Here is a 27,493-nt window from a genome sequence, read left to right on the forward strand (position 1 = left end):
TCCAGGTGTAGTTTTAGTAAAAGCCATGGATTATCAAGACATATACCTACTCGACTATACTCCAAGTAATAAAAAAAAGAGTGAAAAAAAGCACCTTTGGATTCTTTACAAAGAAACAAAGAAACAAACGGAAAACAAATCGAAGAAAATTTATGATCTCGAAAATAGTCAATATGACTGGTTGCTTAATAATAAGAACCCCTCCCCCCCCCCCCATGTAGCTAATTCTACCAATGACACAGAGAGTTTGGAATCTACACTGCAAAAACTCTGGTGTTGATTTAACACCAACCCGGAATCTACAAGTCTATATGTCCACACCAGAGAATTGTTAAACAACACCAGTTTCGTTTTGGTCTTACACCAGATAGGTGTTTATACACCAATTATTATCAAAACAGCATCGGTTTGATTCCAAACTGGTGATGTTTCAATACTTCTCTGGTGTGGACATTATAGATTCCGGGCTGGTGTTAAATCAACACCGGAGTTTTTGCAGTGTAATTTTCACCCTAGACGTGGTCACTTATTGGTGAAAGCGTTAAATTTGAGTCTGTGTTTGCAGACTGGGTACTGTATTACCTGAGAGAAAGAGACGGAGAAGAGGCGGGGGGGGGGGGGTAGATTTGGTTTAGAGCCCAGTACATTATCTTTGGGGAATTCCACAAAGCAAGACCCAAAATGTTGACTTATTATATTATGAGATGCACTATCGTGCCCATTGTGTTATACGAAAACACGATAACACCCATTCATGCAATAAAGCTCAACCAGATAATATTCTTAACAAATCATCATTATGTATGTCGGAATATATTTGCCCAAAATTATCTGGAAAGATGAATTTTATAACAATTTCCTGAACGTGCGGAAGATAAAACGAAGACCTAAGATTCCATACCTCTAGTACAGAAAAACAAAACTACAAACCAAACCCAACAACTACAACACTAAAGACACTATATGCTCTAAGAAAAAATTGAGTAAAAATTTAACAAATTTTGGGTAGAAAACAAATATTTACTTTTATTTTCCAACTACTGTAATAGGTCCTTGGCCAGCATAGCTTATTCGTGCTTTTTATTGTATCTTGGGATCAATGCTTGGAAGTCGGTGGTGTAATATCTAATTATTTCAATGCAGTCTGCAATATAGGTAGTGCTATGTCTTGCCCCCTCCCGCTGCCTCCCTTTCTCTCCGGGGTAATCTCCCCTTTCTGTTCTCTCTCCTCTCTCTCTCTCTGCACTTCTTGCCCCTCTTTCTCTCACTCTCTCTCTTCTTCTCTTTTTCTCTCTCTTCACACTGACACATTGTTTCACATTTTTGTTGGGTAGGTGCGGGGGAGCAGATGGTGCCTTGTAGGATTTTTTTTTTTTTTTTGTCTGTATAAATTATATATTTTGTTGTAATGGTGCACTATTTCTTTATATAATTGCCGTTCATACTTTTGCATGTCTTTCACTCATGTATTTTTAGATGATGTCATGTAATGTAACTATGTATAAAAATCCCGACACAAATTTCCTTTATCATGTTTATGGGCCTGAATAATATGAATTGAAGAGGAACATGCATGTTTGCTCTGAACCTCATATTGGATAAAATGCATGTTTAAAGGTAACATTGCGTAAAATTGACAGAGTATTTGGTACCATTTTACCCAGCAATCATGCATACCATTATTACCCTCTATTGGACAAACCTTTTGAAAGAGTGTGTACTACAGTAACAAGTGGAGCGCCTCTGACAGCCTAGCCTGCATTACGCGATTCAATATAGCAGCAGTGCTGACTTTAAAAACAACTATCAAATAATTATTTAAAAAAAAACCACAATTCATATAACAAACTACGTTCATGACCCTAAATGACGCCTGACCTTGATCATGTGACCTAATGTCCGCATTTCATGAACTATATATCCATAAACTTTCAAAGTTATGACGGCAATTCAACGATTACCCCCAACATGGCCAAAGTTCATTAACCTTAAATGACCTTTGACCTCGGTCGTATGACTTGAAACTCGCAAGGGATGATCAGTAATACTTGATTACTCTAATATGTCCAAGTCTTATGAGCTAGATCCATAAACTTTAAAGGGTACGATGGTAAATCAACAAATACCCCCAACATGGCCGAAGTTCATGTTGACATGAATGACATTTGACCTTGATCGTGTGACCTGAAACTCCGGTAGTATGTTCAGCCATACTTCATTACCCTTATATCTTAGTTTCATGAACTAGGTTCATATACTTTCTAAGTTATGATGAAATTTCAAAAACTTAACCCTAGGTTAAAAGTTGATGTTGACGCCGCCGCCGTCGGAAAAAGCGGCCCCTAGTATAGTCTCGCTCTGCTATATGCAGAAGAGACATAAACCACAAAATTTTGACCCCACCAACTACAAAAGTAAGGGTGCATGGTGATACGCCGAAGGTGGACAGAGGCAGGCGTCGGAGGCGGCCCGACCTGTGTGTATCACCCCAACGGGCCAATTGCAACTATTGTGAAAAATAGGGGAAATTAATAGCATAAAAATAAGATTCTAATGATTATTTTGTTTTAATCCTTTTAAATTTTGACGAGGAGCCATGGTGTGACCGGGTCCCGGACCCCACTCAGTGTTAAAGACTCTCATTTTACCCCCTACCCAAATGAATTCAATAGACATGATAAAGGTTCCCTGATATGATCATGATGGAGGACATTAGCAAAACCATGAAAACAATGACTTTTCATAGTCTGATGCACATGTTTTTATTCTTTGTCCTCCAATATGGCTGCTTGTGGGAACCCTATACCTTAAGGAAGATGTTTTGATGTTCAAAATGATATCTCAGAACTCAATGCAGTCATAAGGAACAAAAAAAAGAGGAAAATCTCATAACATAAATGTTTGTTTATGGTAAGTTCTGTTAATAGCAGTTTCAACTTTTGTTACTTTCCGTGATCACTTGTAAACAGAATCACAATGGGATAACAACAATACCCGGGGTTGTTATCTCTCTCGCAGATTTCGAGATGTCCGCACTATCGAGTCGATCGTGGAGGACTTACTTTTCAAAATGAAATAATCCTGAATGAGCTTTCAAAACTAGCAGGAACTTCAGGAATTTGATCCCGGGATTCGATCAATTTTTCTATGATATTCAAGATATTTTATAACCCCCTTTTTAAATTTCTCAGGAGTCCAAAGAGAGAGAGAGAAAACCCCTTTTTTAAGAAATCTCCGGGTGAAAAGTCAAATACATCCCCCTTTTTTTATACAATTTGCGGGCCGGACTTGTCCCGCGAAAAAGTATTCCTTTACCGCCTTACCGGACATTTTGTGAACACGCATGCGGTCCCTCCGACACCGGAGTGGGGGGGGGGGGGGGGGCTTCAAACCCGTCGTATATCACATTATAAGGGGCCTGATTCTTATTCATCATATAAGATAGTTGAATATTAGAGGAGTGGGTGGGGGGGGGGGTAATAATTTTCTTTGCAATAAAATCCCCGAATTCAGAGACATGTTGAAATCTTGTCCTGGTAGCGGGGAATATCACTATCGATTGGGCAATCGACTAATGTCAGCCATGATAACAGCGCAGCTGCTCCATGCAATCACATCCTAATCTCCAGAATGACGTCACAATCAGGTGATCACGTGTTGACGAAACAAGCTTTCTCATTGGTGGAGCAATTCTCGATTAATGCAATAGCCTGTTTTTATGTACGTAAATCATGTTCATTGGCCAGGTAAGGCTGGAATTCCCCAGGAGTGGGCGTGGCGTTTCAGAGAGATCACCTATAAAGATATAAATTTACATCTGCTGAACACAATCCAACTATTACACGACAAAATATCAGACGTTCAAGACGGCTCGAAACATGTGCAGAAATTATTTGTTGAACTACCAACAATATTCTTTAAAGGAAAGAAGTCTTATTAGATTTCTGTGGCATAATCTGAAGCAAGTTGTTTGAACAGGTAAGAAATTTTTGGATTTTTTTTTCTGATCATAAAACATAGACAGGGCTAGGTCGAGAGGCGCCATGAAAGTTTCATAAACGAAATACCAAATGAATTTTCTGTAATTTTACAATATGCATCTAAAATTACCTAATGCAGTAAGATTATGTTCTCGAGACTCTACAGTATAGGATCTTGTGGGATTTTTTAAGGATAAATTTTCCAACAGTAAACTTGTTGCCGAGATAATTATCAGGGTTGGCGATTTTGTATCATTAAAAAAATCGGATTTGTTTGATTTATATCAGATTATTTTTTATTTTTGATCTTTTTCAACATTTTTTTTAAAGCGCAAACACCCAAAACAAAATCTTTTACACTAAAATAAATTTTAAAATAATTCATTTCACTACTAAAATTATTCTTAGCTTTTTATTTCATGATTAACTCAAAATAGTCAAAAGTCAAAATAGAATTTAAAGAAAATATTAACGTCATGAAGATGCTGATATTTTCTGCTGTGTCTGCATCCTCTTGTGTAGAAAATGCTTTTAACCAACCCTGCATGGGCAACATACTGTCCACACAACTATTGGTTAAGATCTGTCCAAATTGGGTAAAAAAAACTAATAATTGGGTAATAAATTTGCTCAATTGGATAATAATGTCCCAAAATATATGTACAGTTGAGGCCAGAAGTTTACATACACCCAGGAAATTTAAAGAAAAGTTGCCACTTGCCAAATATCATAAAATTTACTGTATCTTACAAAATATTTGTGCTATCATGATGAATTTGATATCAAATAAATGAGTGTGTCATGCCCCTTCATCACATTGCTTTGTCATCAGGAGCTGCAAAATATTTATGTGTCATTTCCCTCCAAACAATCTTCATTTTTAGACAAATTAAAAATAAAAACTGACAAAAACTTTATTTTGTGCTATTTACTTCTCAACACAAACATTTCAGATCACACTTATTTGTTCAGTGGTGACATATCATGATAAAAATGATAGATTTGACATTTATACATTTCTATGAAACGATGTTTGAAAATATAATAAACAGTAGAATACATTTGACACGAATATTGTTTTCTTCAAAGAAAATTTCACCGGAAATATACTTAAATCCAAATGGCATCCCAATCATATAAAAGAGCTTACCGGTAATACGCGCTTTCATTTGATACCAAATTTGTCATTGTAGTATTTATATTTCTGAAGATAAAGTAAATTTTACGATGTATGGCAACCGAAGAAATTTCACTGACTTGTATGTTAACTTTTGGCCTCAACTGTATATATATATATATATATATTTATTTATTTCTTTTTATATATATATATATTCATTTATATACATATATACACGAAAAATGATATGTGTTCTCCGCAAGGATAGAAAATAATGAACAAAATAATCGAAGAAAAGCCGAAGAAATATTCACTTTAGCTAGTTCCAACCTTTTCTTCAAAAAAAAAATCAAAACAAGAGTTAAAGTGAAATGTTCTTTGATAATTTCGTTCATTATATATATATATATATATATAAATCTAACTGATCATGGCATGGTTGGACAAAAAGCTTATTTGTTATTAGACATCAATCCTCAAGTGTTTAACAAGAAGATTCTTTTTTCGAAAATGGCCAGAATTGAGAGGTAATTGATGATTTTCTGTATGTTACCATATTCTTTAGGAGGCGCATAGTGGTGAAAGCAAACTTAAAATATATGCATATATATATATGCATATATATATATATATATATATATATATATATATATATATATATATATATATATACACACATATATATATATATTTATATATTTACCAACATACATTACCAAACCCAATGGACAGTATGTTGCCCAACATTTTAAGTGTGTACCCCGAATCCAAGATGATGAACCATCTTGGTACATCTAATGCTGCGTAGTTGGTGTTCCAATTCAAAGCTCTTAACATGAAATGAGGATCGGTTTCTTTTGACGAATTCCATGACTTCTACAAACGCCTATAGACTCACATTCTCCAAGAAAAACCTTTTTTTTTCAAGCCCACGACTAAAGATCATATGTTTAAGAAACCTGCATTTTTTTTTGTTACACCTCTGTTCTTAGAGCCATACAACTCTTTGAGTCTTTCAAAGTACTGACCTGCAAAGCTCTGACCGATTGTGGAAAAAGTTGCAAGTTGTTTTGAATAATTTCTTTTCTTTATAGTATTTGCCAGTTGTTAATAAAATGTTAAACTATGGGTTGCCAAGGACAATGCAGATTTGATTCACTGAGAAATGTACAGAAATAAATGCTCACTTGTTGGCAAAGGGCACTGCATCATATATGGTTGTCATGATTTAGTGTCCTTTGCCAAGAGCATACATACATTATATATATATATATATATATATATATATATATATATATATATATATATATATATATACAGTGGCGTACCTAGGATTTTCCACAGGGGGGGCAAAACCGTCCGCCAAAAAATTTGACAAGCAAAAAAAAAAAAAAAAAAAAAAAAAGGTCTTCGATCACAAATAAAGGATTTCGTACCAGAAAAAAAATGACAAGCAAAAAAAAAAAAAAAAAAGGTCTTTAAGCTCGTCAGGGGGCATTGAAGGTCTTAAAGCTCGTCAGGGGGGGCAAAAAAGGTTTTTCAAGCCCGTCAGGGGGGGCAAAGATACGTTTTTGCATGGGTTGTGACTCGTCAGGGGGGGCAGAGTGCCCCCCTGCCCCCCCCCCCCCCCCGTAGGTACGCTAGTGTATATATATTATATACCGGCTGAATGAAGCACAATACAATCGTATACAGAAAGTCTGAACAGGTCATGGTTCAAATGCATTTTCATGAAAAATCTCTGATGGAATTCGGCCCAAGTTCAGGTTGTTTTTTTTTAAGTCCTCTTTTTCAATATTAACATATTTTTGTTTTGAACTGAGTGCTATTGCTATGGATAGAATATATATTTATGAACGAATTGTTAGTGTTGGAGAGCAATATGTAGTAGTTCATGTGAATGATCAGAATAGAAGAACTACCAATAACCCTTTACCTTTTATTTTATATTTTCTTAAAAACTGTCCTCTGAAAACACTTTTGGATTTTGACATAAAGAAACAAGAACTTTGTTTTACTATCAACAAAGAAAAATTTTACAGGGAAAATTGTGTAAGTCCACTTATAAAAGTGGAGTAAGGCTCCAAGTGTTAACCACTATAGGCTTCATTTACATCTTTGGTTTGGGAAGATTATCCTGGTGGGTTTTTCATAAAGCTGTTCATGAGTTTATAGACTGGTGATCTTTTCTTGTGGTACATGTAATACCTCGGTCACATTTGCTCTACGGCGGCCGTACGGCGAGTAAATAAAACAGCTGTTTTAACATTTTTTTGTATGAGCTACATAGGTGGTTTGAATAAAAATGAATAAAACGGCTGTTTTTGACTCGCCGTACGGTCGCCGTAGATCAAATGTGACCGAGGTATGAACGGTATATTGAATTGGCGATGGTTTAGCGCGTAAAAAGGGTCCACCGGTCGTTCTTACATTCGCTCTTAACTTACGAAAAGCTTTATGAAACGGCCCCAGATTTTATTGGCTTGATTTCAATTGCTTTGAGTAGATATGAACGATTTATTCATGTTTTGATGATATAAAGTTCATAAAATCTCTTTCTTTTGAGTAAAAAAAAGACAAAACTGCCACAACAAAGAAAAATGTCAATCATTTTGTATATACATGTTTCAGTCAATGGTTGTTGTTTTTCTTATCATAGTGATTTGAATCGCGATTTAAATCACGTTGATTATAACCCTTATAATTGTATTTGCATCGTTTGAAAAAGTGAAAATGAAAAAGAATATAGAATTTATAGTCGGGCACCTCTATAGCTATGTTTTTTTTCTCCAGAAGTCGAACGTTCGATAAACTGTGAAGCTGGCGAATATAGCTTTACGTGGAATTGTAAAAAGAAATGCAAGCGAGCGATTTGCCTATACACATGATACAGTGCGTATAAAAAAAACGGGACAGATTTGAAAAGTATATACATGTTTTGTTTCAAATTATGATATCTATATTTTTGGTGTTAATAGGTGCTCTGAAGTCTTATCCTTCAAATGCCATTAAAAAATAGTTTCGTTCATGCTTGAGCGAACATGGAATGTTTTTGTCTGGGGTTAAAAAGGAGGCTTGCGCCAAAATGGCATAAAATGATCAATATGATGATCGGACTTCTTGCTAATCTGCAGACTTCCTCTTAACCTTTTCATTATCTTTGCCATAATTTTCGAATCATGCGGTCAAAATTCATTTTCAAGTCTGTTTATGTGCTTGAATTGTTCAGTTGTTGTTTATTTTTGATATGTTCTCTTTTAGCTTTCAATATTCCTTCTTGAAGCAAAAAAAAATTCAACCGAAGTATGGGAGAACGTTTTTTTTCTGCAAATCCTTTCATTGTGTGCTACAAAGGTTATGGTGCCTTTTAACAGTGGCATACAGTGGGCGGGAACTCGGGGTGTTCCCCCCCCCCCTCAATAAAGTAACATGGAAAGGAAATAAAAGGAAAGATAGAAAGTGAAATATGATTTATTTTCTGAATATTATGTCAAAATCTATCACAAAATTTGATATTTTGAAGAAAAAAAATTGAATTTTTTGCTTGCTCGCTTCGCTCGCACATTTTATCCAATCTACCATATCTAGCTCCTTCAAAAGTAACTCAATACACCATTGCCATTGAAAGACATGAATCATTACCTGTTTGTCCTGTCAAGCACATAATTAAACTTGGTCAAGGAATCAATAACCCCTTGAAAATAGGATTCATATTTTTTTAAGGTACCATAACATAATTTGTTTCACATTATTAAATATGATTTGAATTATTACAAGTTCTCCCAATTAATAATGCAAATCTTCTTGCTCGGATTGACAAAAAGTCATCTTTTCTTACTTATGAAGGAAAATTCAAAGGTTAAAGAAGTTTTAATGAAAAAAACAAAATAATTCAAGTAAATAAATAAATTTGTAAATGAAATTTGGCAGCATAATTCGAAAATCATGGCAAAGATAATGAAAAGGTTAAGAGAAAAGTCTGATGATTAGCAAGAAGTCTGATCATCAAATTTCTCATTTATGCCATTTTGGCGCAAGCCTGTTTTTTGAACCCCGACAAAAAGTCACGTGTTTGCTCAAGCATGAACAATATTTATTTTTAATGGCATCTCAAAGATAAGATATCAGAGCATCTATTGACATCAAAATATAGATATCATAATTTGAAATAATTTTGTTTTAGACTTTTCAAAACTGTCCCGTTATTTGATACGCGCTGAATAGAGCAAAAATGTGTCATTTTAAACTCATGGAAGATAATAATTACCAAATACATACATACATACATAACATGTACTTATATAGCACTTTACCAAAAATATGATCAAAGCGCTTTACAGTAAATAACTAATAATAATAATAATGAAATTACATTAAACAGCACTTAAAAACATATCTACGGGGCCTGGTGCCTGATCTCAATGCCCTGTACCAAATAACACTGTTTTCAGGAACCTGTAAAATGAATATGGATTTTTGAAATGGTATATAAGCAATAAAAACTAAAATTATGAACACGACTGTATCCTTTTGACTTAATAGTCTGCTCTTTAAAAGTCAAGTCCACCCCGGAAAAAAGGTGATTTGAATAAACAGAGAAAAAACATAATGCTGAAAATCTCATAAGAATCGGATGTCGCTTATCTTTCATAAAACAGTGCTATGCACATCTCAGTGACATGCAAATGAGACAGTCAATGATGTCCATCACTCACTATTTCTTTTATTTTTTAATGTTTGAATTATACAATATTTCATTTTTTACAGATTTGACCATAAGGACAAACTTGAAAGAACCATATAGTATTAAACAATGCTAATTCCACATGTTCAGGGAGGAATTAATAATTGTTTCACTTGACAATGATTAGAGAATTACAATATTTCATATTTCACATAATAAAATACAAAAGAAATAGTGAGTGGATGATGTCATCAGTCTCCTCATTTGCATACCGACCAAGATGTTCATATAACTGTCTAGTGAAATTAAGCGAAACTTTAAAATATCATAACTTTTTTTATTTAACATCCGAATTTGATGAAATTTTCAGTGTTATGCTTGTTGAATTTTTCTCTTTTTATTCAAATTTACTTTTTGTTGGGGTGATGGACTTGTCCTTAAAGAATTTAAAGAGAGTTCAAGCAAAATGTATGATGTTGTACATACCTTTTTATATACCCGAAAACGATTAGATTTTGTGTATTTTTTATACAGGACAATAAATTATCTTGAATCTTGAATATATTAAAAATCTTTTTAAAAAAATTTGTTTTGAAATGTCAATAACATCTGATCGGGTCATATTAGTCAACTAAGTTTAAATCGTTTTTACTAGTTATGGCCTATCTTTATTTTTGTTAAATATTAATGCATCTGACCCAAAACGGTTCTAGTGTCAGTAAATGCTATAAACTAAAAAATATGTTTTATTGGATGATTTTACCCATTTTTTAGTTTTCTAATATCCGATTTTAAATCTAAATGCTCAAACAGTCACTTAATTATGAAAGAACATGACCGAAAGAGGATAATAAATTTGTTTTCAAATCCTAATTGTCGGAGAAAAAAGGCTATATTTAAATTTCAATTGATGAACATGCATTCAATAACCCCTATCATTATATCACGGCTATATTTCTATATTTTGAGCAATAATTAAGTCTCTTTTGTCTGGTTTTCTTTCCCCTTTCCTTTCGAGGTCTCCATCAATTTCAGGCTCAAGTAGCTTAAAGGTCAAGTTCACCCCAGAACAAAGTTTATTTGAATAAATAGAAGAAAAAAAATAAAACGAGCATAATAGTTGAAAATATGATCAAATTTGAATGTAAAATAAGAAGGTTATGACATTTAAAAGTTTCGCTTATTTTTTACAATACAGTTAAATGCACAATTCAGTGACATGCAAATGAGAGAATCGATGATGTCTATCACTTACTATTTCTTTTGTTTTTTATTGTTTTGATTATACAAGTTTTTAATTTTGACCAATTTATAAATGTCATTTCATTCATTTTCATTTCATTTTTATTTTCCATAAATCAATCAAAATACAAAAACACTTTACTCATTCCGAAATAGTATGCATAATTACAATATAAATGCAGATTCAAAGTGGATGGACCTAAAGTAAAGCAAAAGCTTGTTGTGGATAGGCCCTTAACAAATAATTAATGTGTAATCATTGATAGCTAAAAATAGTTACAGAAAAAATAGAGCTGAGCTCGAAGAAAGTTACAGAACTGGACAAGGACGTTACAAAAAACAGGGACACACAGGTTACTAGACAAGACAAGGAAGACAAAGCAAAACATAAAAGAAAGAAAGAAGGAAAGAAGACCCGTCTATTATATTGCTGTTCACGATTGCGACGTTTAAAGGATGACATGAAATGTTTTGACAGAATTGGTCGTATGCCAATGAAATAGAAATGTCACATGTTTAGGGAGGAATAAAACTTTGTTCGCAGGACGAGGAGAAAATTAGAATATTTCATATAATAAAATACAAAAAAAATTGTGAGTGAGTGATGTCATCATTCCCCTCATTTGCATACCGACCAGGATGTGCATAAGTATTCTGTGAAATTAAGCGAAACTTAAAACTGTCATAACTTTCTTATTTTACATCCGATTTTGATGAAATTTTCAGAGTTATTCTTGTTAGATTTCCTCTTTTTATTCAAATCCCCCCCCCCTTTTTTTGGGGGGGGGTGGACTTGTCCTTTAGGATTGCGTATCGGAATAAGATTGATTTTATTATTATTATCATTACTATTATTATTACTACGATTCTTCCACATTTCAAAATGTATTTTGACGATATATATATATTTTCTGCTACATGTTTCAATAATTAAAAAAAAGAAATTTTCAAATTTAATCATATTTTATTGGGAATAATGTCATACATGTATATGTTATTCATTATATTATTTGCTTATTGTTATGTTATGCTGAAAAAATGACTATACTTGTCTTTTGTTATTGGAATGTGGAAATCAAATCAAATAGAGCGAGAGTAACATGAATAATCAATGCATAAAATATGTTAATTCAATCAAAATGCCACATTTCCTGATATCTGAGTATCATAATCAAAATATTATTTTAGTTTTTTTTTACAATAAATCTATCAAACACAGACAAAGGTCTAGCGATTGTCTCTAATTAAAAAAAAAAGAATTATAAAAGTGTTTTAAAATTATACTTTGAGTAGTTCCAACGTTTACTTTTATAGTCATTGCTGTGAATTTTGTGGAGAATGTTCTTAGATTTTTAAACGAGAGAAGGAAGCATGTAAAGACAAACATACTGGCAACCACCATGAAAATGGCAATGGTCTCAGCAGCCAACCAAATTAAACGTTTTCAGGGTATATGGCAAAATTACCAAAGTGTTGTTAGTATTTTACACAGAGCCAATTTAAATGCTGTATATCAAACAACAAACCATTGTTAATTTTGATGAAAGCTATAAAACTATTAGTTTTTACTTTTTTTCTTGGTCACTGCACGAGTGTGGCAATCGAACTGATAAGTATATACATGAATATCATGGAAAGCAAACAAATTTGGTCAGCGAATAGACAAATACTTCGGAGTATCTTATTCGCTCATGAAATATAGGACAAGGTAGTTTCAAACATGAAATAATTACTGAAAAAGTCGGGCACATAAATAGATTCTTAGTTGGTAGGCCTACCTTATACGACGGTGACCAAAATATTTGATTTAGAAAAGTGTTTTGCTCGAAAGTAAAAAAAAATCATTAATGAAATATGGTAAGTTTTACTGGCTCACTTCGCTCACTCGCAAGAGCAATTTTAAAAGAAGATCGAACGTAACCAAAAATATAAATAATAATGATCCGCCGAGATCTATTGCTTGGAAACCAATAATGATTCATTGCAAACATGCACGACCAATGGGCAATATACTGCATACAAAATAACGCTGCTAGAGAAGGGAAGGGGGGGCGCTGGGCAATGAGACTTACATGTAACAATTATCGGCACAGTCAATCAAGTTTGTGGCAAATATCGAAATATCCTCGCGATTCAAGATAATTTCATGTATTAAAAAAAATACAAAAAATTTGTCTACGGGCATATTAAAAAAGTAGTTGCAACATTATACATTGGCATACACATTATATTTAACGAACGATCATAAAATGCTGAAATATGTTTTGCACAAACTGTTGATTGAGAAGAGATGAGATCGACTAAAGAGAAAATAGATAATTAAGGTAAGAGGAAAAGGAGCAGTACAAACCTAGTACTTAAATGTGCCTTCACCCAGCAACACTTACAGGTCTAAATGAATTCTCTTGAAATTATTTCGACAGATACAAATATGTCTTCTAACCAGCAAGGCCAACCGCCTTCACAGGCCAGCGCAGGAGCCAACCGAATGGGCTACACCCCGAGTGGGATCCAGTCCGGTACTGCCGCAGCTGGTCACATGTCATCCTCCGCCAAGAGTCACGGCGGGTCAGTTCCAGCGGGAAGCCCCGTCTCCCAGATGCAGTCCTCCGGAACCAAGGGCAGCTACCACACCGGAGGTGGCAAGAAGTAGTAGAAGAGTGACTCATCCGCCCCAGGCTGGTGATGGGGTGTGAACCTCGAAACATGTTCCGTTTATTAAAATGTTATGTTCTTTTCCTTATTTTCATCTTTATCGTGTTTTCTTTTGGGAAAATTTAGAATAATCCCTATGTAATTCTTAATCCGGCTTTGGTTCTTGAAATGTCTGTAGCCATTAGAGTTAGTCCATTGATCTTATTTCTCTCTCGATGCCTTCTGTCATTTTAAATGATGATCAATCAATCATATGTTGTAGCAGTCTGTAGACATTGTCACAGAAGTGAATTTTTCACTCTAAATTGCAAATTCCGACTTTTGGTTTAGTAACATTTAGTAACAAAAAGCGAGACAAATCTCTTAGATATATATCATTATGTTCAATCTAACAGAATAATGATGCGCATCTGTTTACCACGCTCCAGTATTCAAATGGAATTCAGGAGGTGCAACAGAATGTTATAATCGATTTTTTGGTGTATTCAACTTGTTCACAGAAAACAAAATCATAACTACCATTCAAAAGCAATAGGCCCTATAAATTCTAGAAAAATATTTACGAAAATTGATTACGATTCTAAGATTTTTAAAAAGCTTTAAATTTACGTAGTATTCTGAACAATGTATTTATTTGGTGAAAAGAAAGCTTTCGAAGCTATATTGAACCATACTGTACTCCGAAAGAATCTCTCCTTAGGTTATAGGCCTAATCATTTACACTTTTCAAGAGCTTATTTGTGTTATTGAAACTGCTATAACCATTCAATACGTACTGTTAACATATCAACATGGAAGGGAAAATGATAAATGAAATGAAATGTAATGTTCGGAGATATATATTGAGGGAAAAGCTGTCAATAATATCGATCTTTTCATCTTCTTAGTTTGATATGCTAAGTGTTTAATTTTGTGATTGGAATGTTTGTTTCATCATAATAGTTTAGAAATATCAATCCTTATGAGTAGATTGTAATATCATCTATGGAAAACGTTTTTATTTACTTTTTTATTGTTAATATATTTTTTAATGGTCTTTATTGATCATTCATTTAAAAACATATATAATCTGATAAAATATTACAGAAAATAACATGACATATTGATTGCTGTTGAGCAAAAGCATACTATATGTATACCACGCATAGCAAGGATGAAACAATAAATTACCTTGAATTTGACGTTCCTTTTCAAAAGTGAAAGCTTAATTCCAATGTCGCTTTGTCTATGATTTGTTTAATAATTGCGAATAAACAACCTTAGAAAATAATGAAGTTTTCTAGTTCTCATATTTCAAGCTCTCCATTTTTGGCCTATCGGGTAATTAATTGCGAACATGGTTATAATATGATTCATAAAAGCCATTGTGTATGACGGGCCGTTCATGCCATAAGCCGTCGTTCATTCACTCACTGGAGCGAGTGAATGTTGTACGTATTTTACCATCACTTTCTTGAAAGAGTGAGTGATTGTACAGTTTTATCCAATCAGAAAGCTAGGATTGTTTTCGAGACCCCCTTCCTGAAGTGGTTGTAAAACGAGTGGACGTATGACCACTCGAGTGATTGTACTTCCACTTGATAAGTTGTACATCCACTCGAAGGAATGTACAACCAATTCATTGAGGGGGTCTCAAAAACGATCCTAGCTCTCTGATTGGATACAACGGTACAATCACTCATTCTCCCGATATATGACGGTACGTCGGACAAATCATTCTCTCACTCGAGTGAGTGAATGAATGGCGGTTTATGGCATGAACGGCCCGTCATAATTATGGAAGTTACGAATCACTTTTTACGCACGAATGGCCGCCTGTTATTGTGCTTATTATGAGGTCGGCCCCTACCCGAGGTTACACTGGCATTTCAACAAGACTGAATGACTTTGATGTTAGAAATAATGGTAACTGTGATCCCATTTTGACCCAAAATAATGTTTTTTACGACAATAATTTGCATCTTCAAAGATTAGATTTAACTGTGGCTGATGGGGAAAAAAATGTTGGATAATCTGATGGCAGAGGGGTGGGTAATAATGAGCCAACAAAATAATTTGAGGTGGCTAGATATGGCGTACGAGGCAAAAAATCTGTAAAAAAGTAACATTGCGTAAAATTTACAAAATGTTTGGCATCATTTTACCCTTACCAACATGCATTTTTCCCATTTCACCCAGTGTTGGGTAAACCCTTTTCTTTAAGAGTGTATGTAAATTAATGCCGCACTACACTCTAAAAAATGGCACAGAATAATTAAGCCGGTAGCCAGAGGGTCGATGGTTCGATCGAACCCCCAAAATTTTCAAAGGCAAGAAAAAAGAAATAGGGGATCATAGGAAGAGAGAACAAAAAAGAGAAAAATAACTGAGTAAAAAAAGGGGGTAAAATTCACCCAGTATTGGGTAGAAAGGGACTCTGGGTATCCCCCCCCCCAATATTGGGTAAAATGCATGTTTAAAATAAAGGTAAATTTCAACGTAACATTGCGTAAAATTTACAAAATATTTGGTTTCTTTTTTTCCCAACCAACATGCATGTTCCCATTTTACCCAGTATTGGGTAAACCTTTTTTTTAGAATGAAGAGAAAAGAGAAAGAGAAGAAAGGAGAGAAGATAAGAGTGAGGCGTTGTAAGGCCCGTGAGAGGATGAAGAAGAAAAAAAATAGGCGTATGGGAAATTTACCAGGCTCATGTGTGTTCTTAACATGACGCATACCAGGGGCCCTATCTTACAAAGAGTTACGATTGATCCAATCACTCGTAACCACTAGCGTACCTACGGGGGGGGGGGGGGGGGTGGGGCAGGGGGGGTGCAGTCTGCCCCCCCTGACGAGTCCCAACCCATGCAAAGTACGTATCCCTGCCCCCCCTGACGAGCTTGAAAGACCTTTTTTGCCCCCCCCCTGACGAGCTTGAAGACCTTTATTGCCCCCTGACAAGCCTGGAGACCTTTTTTTTTTTTTTTTTTTTTTTTTTTTTTTGCTTGTCAATTTTTTTTCTGGTACGAAATCCTATATTTGTGATTGAAGACCTTTTTTTTTTTTGCTTGTCAATTTTTTTGGCGGACGGTTTTGCCCCCCCCCCCCTGTGGAAAATCCTAGGTACGCCACTGCTCGTAACTCTATGGATATCCATTAGTGTCATAATTTTTTATACAGGAAATTTGCAAAAAGTACTTTGTAAACGAGATCACATCACGTTGTCAAGAAAATGACGAATGTATGAAATATAGGCCTACATCATATCTAGAAAACATTTGGACAAACATGCATTGCATATATAGCACGTGTTTAATATTATAATTGAAAGGTATGGAGTATCGCCAAGTGCAATATATTTATTCTGTTAATGTTTAGCTAGTTGTTCACTCAGAAATGGTCTCAACCCCGGTTTTCTGACAAATTCTAACACAAAAACCTATGAAAAAATAACGTAATATTCCACCCTTTCGTACCTATTCCTTTCTTTTTCTCTGAAATTTATTCTTTATTTCATTTTTCCTCGTTTTTTGTGGGGAGGGGGCACGTACCCAAGCCCCCCCCCCCCCCCCCCCCCCCCCCCGTGACAGTGAGCTACTGCCTGAGTGTTAATGTGGAATCATTAAACCTGCTTTAACAAAAACTGTATTCTGGATAGCGTTTCATCAACATTTTGGTCCGACAAGTTGTCAGACCTGACAGCTTTCCTTGCATGTGATTGGCTGAGAAGCACTGTTACTATGGTAACTGTGGTGTAAAAGTCCTTTCATGAAAGGCTCCCCTGATTAATGGTGCTGGTACCATGCAAAAGACGACTGATCGGAAATGGATGATCGTGAAAATTAGAGAACAGCTTATATTCATATCCCAGCCACGACAAACAAATGCAAACTCATGTTATAAATTATTGGGAGAAACCCTTCATGACTTGTGAAACATTTTGTAGCAGACAGCGAAATGATTACTTTCATCTTGGGACCAAATAGAAAATGATAACAGCTCGTCATGAGGTAAGATCATTATTTCCTTTTCTTTAATTATATAATTCATGTTACTTTTTTAGTTATCATGTTAATAGGCCATTGGATGAATGCAGTGAGCCTACATTTCGTATATATAGCTAAATTTGAAAATAATTGGATTTAACATGGTATGAATATCATTCAAGAGTCTTGTCGATTTTCAAATGATTCAGGAAGTTTTGAATATTTGAATAATTCTGACGTTAGTTGGAGCCCCCCTTTTTAATGTATATCCAGTGGCGTAACTACGGGGGGGCATGGGGGCACGTGCCCCCCCCCCCCCCCATCGGCTGGCAAAAAACGGGGAAAGGGAGAAAAGGATGGAGAAAGGAAGAGAAACGTATATTACAATTATGTTACGTTACTGTGTATTACATAAGAAACATTTTTCATAACTTTATGAAACATAATTTGCTCAGGGCCTATTGTTCCTGGTGCTCGCATTGTCTGTTTAACTAGATATAATAGATCAAATATTTTTTTGGAACACTATAGTTTTCAAGTATATTTGAGAGACTTGACGTTGTCAAATCAAGTCAACATACACCAAATATATTTCCTCGCACTTCGAGGTTTTTATTGTTTTATGTAGTGAAATATGCTTCTTTTTCATGACTACTTAATGTGATTGCCCCATGTTAAGGTCTTAATATAAAACATTTCCTGTCCGTGCTTACGTTCGCATTAGTGGATTGGTGAGATATATGTCTGCTCTCCATGAATTCCTAAAATCAGTCCTTAAAATGTTTCTTTTTCTGATCTCAATATCAAAAATTTTCAGCTCGCTCTTCGCTCTCGCAATATTTGATTAGTGAGATACTATGTTAATCATGACTACAAGTGCTTCCTATGTTTAGATGTAATTCTAACAAAATCAGCAAGCGCTTGGCACTCACATTATATGAATATGGTGAGATATGTATACTCTTAATTGATTCCTAAATTAATATAGTCCTGAAAATGTCCCTGTTAGGGCTCAATATATACAAACACTTCAGCTCGCGCTTCGCGCTCGTATTGTTTGTTTAGCGAGACAGGTACGTATCATGATTACAAAAATGTGCTTATAATGTCCCTTTTTAGGTCTGAATATCAACAATTTTCAGCTCGCGCTTCGCGCTCACATTACAGTATTTGATCAGTGAGATACATATCCGTTTAATGGCACTGTCCTTAAAATGTCTATATTAGGTCAGTATACATTGTACCTGGCAAGTGACTCAAAATTTATCAGTTGTATTTTTACCTCTCGTTTAAACTTCCAAACAAATACCTGTAAGTGTCACAAGTCCTTCTCCAGGAGCATATGCGATAGAAAGGATAGAAATGTTAACGTGGTTTTCCATGGATATCGATCGCTGCCCCCCCCCCCTCGTTGGTATCACACTGACCGCCCCAGCCCACATGGGAATTTTCAAGCAGTAAAAAGGACAAGAAACACATTTTTTAAGAGTAAGAAGATGAAAGAAACAGGAGTACAAAAAAAGAGAATTACGAGACTTGTAAGCCTATTGTACCGTTTTTAATCAACTGAGAATAAAATTACATTATTTTATTAGTCGTGTCTCTCAAAATACCCTGGCGTCGCCCCTACTGCCCCATCAAAACAATTACACTATTATCATACATGTTTCTGTTACAGCGCTGATAGAAACATGAACTGGGTTCTTCCCACTGGGGACCCGGAGAAAGGGAAAATGCTGTATGCAGAAATATGTGCTTCATGTCACTCTGTGGAGCCCGGTAGAACGGACCGGTCGGGACCAAATCTAGCGGGGATCTGGGGGCGCCAGGCAGGGACCCTACCCGGCTATAAGTTCGCTGAATCTGACGAAAAGAAAGGTATGTAGCGTACATTTTATCTTCGTTGACTTGACGAGTATAAAACTGCAACAGGAAACAGCATAGAGATGACAAGTTCAATAAAAATGACTACTGACGGTCGCCCTTACTATTATTTTTTTTACAAAAAAGGATTTTTGTCTTACTATCATGGGAGTGATTTGGAGGGGTAGGGGTATTTGACTACCCATTTTTAAAAGAATAGAAAACAAAACAAAATCTGTTACAAAATTAGATTTTCATTTTTTTCTGACATAATCATTTTTTTTTTATTTGTCTTGCTCTCTGGCTCTAGCTCTCATCTTGTACCTTTTAATTCTCTCCCATGCCATCTTGTGTGCCCTCATATTTTTTAAATTACGCTACTGACTTAGATCAAGTTATCATCATTTGGATGATCATTCTTGTCAAAATATTTTTGCCTAGTCTTGTTTTGTACTTAAAAAGAATATGATATATAACTATGTATTTTAATAAGGAAAATTCTTTAATACGATTTGGATCTCTTTATCATTAATTTGAATGACAATCATGAAAACAGAATACGAATAATTTGGACGATATAAACTTGGACGAGGCCTTATGGTTTTACGACCCTCGGGATTTTTTGATGAAATTGAAGTTCGCAATAGACTGAAATGGGAGTATAATAGAAACACAATACAATGTGCAGGTATCACAGGCCTAATTCATTTCCCATAGACTCGTGTGTTAAAGTGGCACTTAGAAAAAAAATCATAAAAATAACGAGAAAATTCGAGGGTTGAATGTTAAGTGGATAGGATATTGTCTGGCATTCCATATCTGACCAGAAAAGGGTACCTTGACCGGCTTATTCTAAAAATAAATCAGCATTTCATGAAGACTACACCTGACGACAGGATCAAACAGGGACCTGGGAACGATTTTTTCAGTGGGGGTGCTGAAATCTCTCCTCAAAGGTGGGGGGCACAATTGAGTTTTCTATTGTTCTTTTATACACACACACACAACCTCCAACACACCCTCACACACGCACACCCGCACGCACACACACCCATATATATATATATATATATATATATATATATATATATCACTTCTTAGCTTTTTTCTCAGAAAATAACATAGATATAGAATTAAATAATTCGAGCGCAGAGCGCGAGCTAATTTTTTGTTGTTGAAATATCATGTATTTTTTCCTGAAAATTGAACATTTTGAGCAATGTTTGTGGTCCTGAACAAGATGCGTATGTAACAAATAATAACTGCGAGCGCGATCAGCGCAAGCAGATATTTTTAATATACGCTCTGGCCTGATCGAAAGGAACCTGTTATAAGGACTGTTTGCAGTTATCCATGTAGACGATACATATATCAACACTCAAATAATGCGAGCGCGAAGCGCGAGCTGAAAAATTTGACATTCCGACCTAAATACTGAACATTCTAAGCACTTTTTGTAATCATGAACAGGATAGGTATATAACTATATAATTGATGCGAGCGCGAAGCGCGAGCGGAAACAAAATTGAGATTTCATACCTAAAAACGAGATATTCTAAGCACTTTTCTTATCATGAACAGGATAGTTATATAACTATACAGTTGATGCGAGCGCGAAGCGCGAGCAGAAATAAGTATGAGATTCAGACCTAAAAATGGGACATCTTAAGCACTTTTCTAATCATGAACAGGATAGGTATATAACTATACAATTGATGCGAGCGCAAACAAAATTGAGATTTCAGACCTAAAAACGGGACATTCAATTCATGTTTTGTAAATCAAGAAAATTATGGGTAATTGGATATCTTCCTACATTAATCATGTGAGTGCGAAGCGCGAGAAGAACATTTTTGATATTCTGATCTGAAACTTTATAATTGAAGCACGTTTAAAGGGGTACTCCAGACTTAATGCGATATGGTTTGAACAGATAAAGAAAAATCAGACGAACAAAAGAATGACTATCAGACCAGGAATATCAAAGTTATTGCATTTTAAAGATTAGCATTATTCCGGTGAAACAGTTTTAGGCATGTCTTCATTAATATTCAATGAGCAAACTGATGATGTCATATCCCCACTTGTTCTATAGTATTCATTATATAAAATTAGGTTTATTCAATATTTTCCCTTTAAGGACCAAAATAATTGAATTGACAACTGATTTAGTTCATAAGATATTCTTTGCTGCAACTTATTTCAATATAAGGGAGACATATCATTCACACTGGTATGAAAAAATGAAACAATTTTGATTCAATGTAATAACATAAGAAAAAGGATAGTGGGTATGTGACATCATCAAACCGCCTATTAAATATTCGTGACGACATGCATATCACCATTTTCACAAAATATTGCTTTACTTCAAAATCAAATAACTTAACTATTTTTTATCAGCTGATTTTGATAAAATTAGTTTATTTTGAAAAAATTGTATTGATAAAATGTATTTGATATGTTTTCAGTACCCCCCCCCCCCCCAAAAAAAAAAAAGCTGCGTCTCTGAATAAACATGCGTGCGTGTGTTTCTGGGCATTCTAGATATATTTTTTTAATAAAATCAATAATGCGGGCGCGAAGCGCGAGCAGAAAATATTTGATATTCCGATCTAAAAAAGGGTGAATTTAAACACTATTTCAAGTACTGTGTCTGAAAATTCTGAAATGGAGGGGGGGGGGGAGTTCCGACAAAACGTAGTTCATTTTCATTACATTTCTGTCATCATTCCTACCAGATTTACAGGAGGTGCTGCCAATGGAAAATAACACACGCAGCACCCCAAGGAAAATTTTCGGGTGCTTCAGCACCCCAGCACCCCCGCTTCCCAGGGCCATGGGGCAGGGCGAAAAAGACTGTGAAAATTTTGATTTCTGTTGTCTGACTTGTACATGTACAAAACAAGGGGCTGTCAAATGCGCGCACACTTGGTTCGACATAAAATCTGGAAGTTTCAAATTCATCCACACCCAAGTCCCTCCCTGCTATCGAGTAGGATGTATATATGGTTATCACGTACAGCGCGCGACCACGTCTGTATCGGAGTGCCGAAGCTTGACTGAGTCGCGTTAGGCATGTTAGGAGGGATATATGTTATTTGAGAGACATCAGTACATGATTTGTGATTGTCGGATGTGATAATTACGTACATAATAACATACAGGGGGAACCTGATTTTGTGGGGGTGCTGCCTATGGAAAATAATACACGCAGCACCCCCAGGATAATTTCTGGGGGTGCTTCAGCACCCCCAGCACCCCGCTTCCCAGATCCCTGGGATCAAATTCGTCACTTGAGAGAGTGAAATTGCCCTAATTCTTCCGCCAGTAAAAAAATAGTTCCATATTAGCGATATATCATTCCAGTGTGGAAAAATAAAGTTCAGTAGGTACCCTTCCTAGAATCAATGTTAGATTTTCAGTCATATTCGTTCATTTCTGTCAATCAGTAATATCAAATTTAAAAATTGAGAATGGGTTGGCTCGAATGAATATCTGTTGCCTGCCAGTTGTAATTAGGCCTGTGTAACCTGTATTCTTATTATCCTCACCACACTCCACAGGTATAACATGGTATGACAGGAGTCTATGGGATTATTTTGAGCGTGGTCATATACCTGGGACCAGGATGTTCTTCCGAGCCTTGCATAGGAACCATCAGAAACGAGCAGATCTCTTAGCATACCTCAAGATTGCTTCATCTCCTCAGAAGTGAAGCTCAAACGTTGATCCGCTGTGCGCCCGAATAGACCTTAAAAGCATGCGACGTCATAATCGCATGTATATAGCGCCCTCCTTTAGAGGATCCCGGAATACGGGTCTCAACGAAGTTGTCCAAGGTGCTCCAGCTATTATATGATCACCAACTTACGCATGTTCCACTGGTCTAAAACATTTCACATAGACTCGTGTGTTAAAGTGGCATATCATAACAAAATAAGAATGGAATTCGGGTGTCGAATGTTTACTACCAGTGGGTGGCATGCATACAGTGGCGTAACTACGGGGGGGGGGCATGGGGGGGGGGGGCACGTGTCCCCCCCAATCGGCTGACAAAAAAAAACGGGCAAAAGGAGAAAAAGAGGAAGAAAAGGAGAGAAACGTAGTAGGAAAGAAGACATTATAATGTTATATTACATAATAATTATGTTATGTTACATTACATAACAGACATTTTCGTCATAACTTTATGAAACATAATTTGCTCAGGGCCTATGTCTTCATTGTTCCTGGTGCTCGCATTGTCTGCTTTACGAGATATATAATCCTGTTGTACTAAAACCTCCCGTTTTCAAGTCAATATACACCAAATATATTTCCTCGCACTTCGAGTTATTGTTTTATGTAGTGACATATGCTTCTTTTTCATGACTACTTAAAGTGATTGCCCCATGTTAAGGTCTTAATAAAAAAACATTTCCTGTCCGCGATTACGTTCGCATTAGTGGATTGGTGAGATATGTCTGCCCTCCATGAATTCCTAAAATCAGTCCTTAAAATGTTCCTTTTTCTCATCTGAATATCAAAAATTTTCGGCTCGCGCTCGCATCAATTGGTTAGTGAAATAAGTATGGTCTGAATGCCTACAAGCAAGCATTAGAATACCCCACTTCTGGTCTGAATTATCTAAATTTTCAGCTCGCGCTTCTCGCTCGCAATATTTGATTAGTGAGATGCGTATGATTATCATGATTACAATGACTACAAAAAAGTGCTTCATGTGTTTAGATGTTATTCTAACAAACTTCAATTAGATGACTATGGTGAGATATGTGCACTCTTAATGGATTCCTAAAATATAGTCCTTAAAATCTCCCTGTTTGGGGTCAATATATACAAAATTTTCAGCTCGCGCTTCGCGCTCGCATTGTTTAGCAAGACAGATATACGTATTATGATTACAAAAATTTGATTATAATGTCCCTTATTAGGTCTGAATATGAAAAATTTTCAGCTCGCGCTTCGCGCTCGCATTATTTGGCCAGTGAGATACATATATCCGTTCAATGGAATTGTCCTTAAAATCAGTGTCTCTATTAGGTCAGTACACCTGGCTACTGAGCGCGCTTCGCGCGCTCACTAAGTGACTCAAAATTTTTGCTGGTGCCCCCCAATGCCGTGACCCACGGTACGCCACTGCATGCATATCTGACAATCCAAGCCAGGTCTCTCTACCGAAGCGGGGGGGGGACGTGTCCCCCCCTAAATTTTAGGTGGGGGGGACGATCCCCCCCTAAATTTTTTTTTGATAACCTTTTTTTTTTTTTTTTTTTTTGCTTGTCAATTTTTTTTTCCTGCGTCCCCCCCTAAAATTTTTGGTTGATAACCTCTTTTTTTTTTTGCTTGTCAAAATTTTTTTGTGGTCCCCCCCTAATATTTTTGGCTTCCGCCGCCAAGAATGAATATCTCTTGGCTTCCTGTTGTTAATAGGCCCGTGCGACCCACAAGCAATGTCCACAAGGCAATACACTGACTTCTACGATGGCGAACGATGACGTCGCGATGATGTCAAGTCTATTTGGAATTCCGACTACCTTTTGTCCGTCGCAGGAAAAAAAATTGATATTAATTTAAAGAGAATATCAAAATAATCATGAAGAAAAAAATTTAATCGACATTGGATGTTAAATACAAAAGTTATGTTATTTTTAAAGTTTCGATTGTTTTTTTCTAAAACAAAACTTTTTTTTTTAATCTGATTACTCTGTAAATTATCCGTCTTTTAACAAATTCAATGGATGTCTTATTGTATTGTATTTCATTGAGTTTTTGAAACTTAGGACGAAGCTGCTGTTCCGGCTCCCCAATTTTCGACAAAGACTTCCCATCTGTTCATTGTCATTTGACAAGTATTTTTGATATATTTACCAGAATTTGTTGTGCATGGCAATGTGAAAACTTGCTTCCATCATGCCGACTTAAATCGTTATTAGCGAGTTTTCGCATTTGCAACGGGGACAGATTCTACAACATAGTAAATATATTAAATATGCCGGTCAAATTTCAATGATAGGCTAAGAGGTCTTTGTAGAAAATTGGCGAAACGTGACAGCTGATCGTCGTAAAATTCTGAACGAAAATTTGCAAATATGTCGTTTGTCCAGAGTCATGGACGACCCTGCTGTTTTGATTCACCGATTTTTGACAAAGCCTTCTTTGTCATGAAGGGCTTTTGACAATAGATTTTCTACCTTCCAGTTAGCGTCTGTGTAGTATAGTGTACTAGTAGTTTCGAAAACTCCCTATTATATCAACGTGGCGAGATACGTAACATCGTCAAATTGACTTGTCATAAGTTGTATGTCGACGAGCTGAGATGCGTTATCTCGTAATGATGGGATTAGGGAGTTTTCGTATCGCGACGCACAACAAAGAACAGAAAAACGCAGCAAATGCATTGACATAACAAAGTACTATAACATTGTAAATGACCAGCTAAGTGGTCTTTGTCGAAAATTTGTGAATCGGAACAGCACTTTTGTTCTACATTTCGGAGCAGACGAAAAATTGTAAACATATCGTTTTTCCAGAGTCCGGGATGAAACTGCGATTCACCGACTCTCGACAAAGTCTAACTCGTCGTCATGAACGGTATTGCTGTGGACCTACTGTAGCCAATATGAAACCATGTTAGTTACACGAACTCATTTCAAATACAAAGTTTATTGATATGCAAGTAAATCCTGACATTCAAGGTTTATCATGAAAACAAATCAATAATCTAACAGAAGCCAATAAGGAAGCATAGCGGCATAACTAGTAAAGAAAAACGACAAAGCATTTAATTCAAATTGACACAGATGCAATAAGAAATTCATCAATCGATACAAGATTATTCCCCTATCACAATATGCAATAACTTGGATGAATGTTATCAAATATATAATCATAAATATATAGATACAAAAATCAAGTTATTGCTTTTTATATGTTTATTAAAAGTCCCAATTTTTCGACGAGCCTTCGTCTTCCTCATGACAATCAGAAGACAAAGACGATATATATTTGGCAAAAAGCATTATAAACTATTAAAAAGCATTGAAAAGCATTAAAAGCATTATTAACTGGATTTGTCTTGTTATCACACGCATAATCTAGCTGGTCATAATATTTATTCATTACAGGCAAAGTCAGGCATTGTAATGGAGATGAAACCTTGCAATTAATTAACACAAAACGTAATTGTAAAAAAAATAAAATTGTAATGCAAAGCATTGTAATCAGTTTGAATACAATTAAATCAATTTTAAGACCGCTAAAATCGATTGTTTGTCTTATGTTTATTAAGAATGTCGAGCATTGAAATCAAGTCTTAAATAGAATATACGTGCTATGTCACCCGGGCCCCGTCTTACAAAGAGTTACGATTGATCCAATCAGTCGTAACTCTTTGGAAATCCATTAGTGTGATACTTTTTTTACAGGAAATTTGCAAAATGTCCAATGTAAGTAAAGAAGAACACACCTAAATTGTGTTTATGTGATTTGCAATCACCTATTAATCATTTGTAAATTTTGTGATTTATTTCAATTTGTATAATAAAAACAGAATTATAAAAAAAGAAGAACACACCGAATGTAAAGAAATCAATGAATTTATGGATATACATTCATATCTAGAATTTTTTTTAACAAACATGCATTTAATATGTTGACTTTGCTGGCTTTCCATAGTTGCGATTGATTGGATCAATCGCAACTCTTTGTAAGACGGGCCCCAGGCAGTAATTACTACATCTGCATACAGACAATGATGTTCGAATCGCATGATGTGCAATAATAAGTGGAATTTGGAAACGTCGCACCTCTCGTTATTTCACATCCGATACCGAACATTTTTTTAAATCTCTTCCACGCTGACAAGAGATATACATCCACTATCGTCCTTCACTAGTGTAAAGAGACCATTGATGTCATTTCCAATATAGGCCTGAGTCAGGGATGGATGGGAAGGGGGGGGCGAGTGAGGATAGGGAGAGAG

General features: G+C 35.6%; 1 protein-coding gene and 1 long non-coding RNA gene across 3 annotated transcripts; both read left to right on the forward strand.

The window, feature by feature from the left end:
* Positions 1 to 3,744: 3,744 nt before the first annotated feature.
* LOC135156293 (uncharacterized) lies at positions 3,745 to 14,947 on the forward strand. Its single transcript, XR_010295408.1, has 2 exons — positions 3,745 to 3,978; positions 13,450 to 14,947. It is a non-coding gene; the product is annotated as an uncharacterized LOC135156293 (long non-coding RNA).
* Positions 14,948 to 17,504: 2,557 nt separating this feature from the next.
* Positions 17,505 to 27,067, forward strand: LOC135156393 (cytochrome c-like). 2 transcript variants are annotated; one of them, XR_010295517.1, is made up of 4 exons: positions 17,505 to 17,670; positions 19,325 to 19,524; positions 23,076 to 25,737; positions 25,857 to 26,769. XR_010295517.1 is itself a non-coding variant. In XM_064108771.1 (3 exons), exons 1-3 carry the CDS (start codon positions 17,666 to 17,668, stop codon positions 23,225 to 23,227), a joined length of 357 nt encoding a protein of 118 aa, XP_063964841.1. In that variant the 5' UTR covers positions 17,505 to 17,665; the 3' UTR covers positions 23,228 to 27,067. The 2 variants fall into 2 exon arrangements, 1 of the variants encoding a protein (XP_063964841.1); XM_064108771.1 differs by having other exon boundaries at positions 23,076 to 27,067.
* The last annotated feature ends 426 nt before the right edge of the window (positions 27,068 to 27,493 follow it).

This window comes from Lytechinus pictus, chromosome 13 (assembly GCF_037042905.1).
Source record: "Lytechinus pictus isolate F3 Inbred chromosome 13, Lp3.0, whole genome shotgun sequence".
NCBI classification, from domain to species: Eukaryota; Metazoa; Echinodermata; class Echinoidea; order Temnopleuroida; family Toxopneustidae; genus Lytechinus; species Lytechinus pictus.

Coding starts and splice junctions, on each gene's coding strand:
- LOC135156393 (XM_064108771.1), top strand. Junction 19,525..23,075: donor TGAATCTGACGAAAAGAAAG/GTATGTAGCGTA, acceptor CACACTCCACAG/GTATAACATGGTATGACAGG.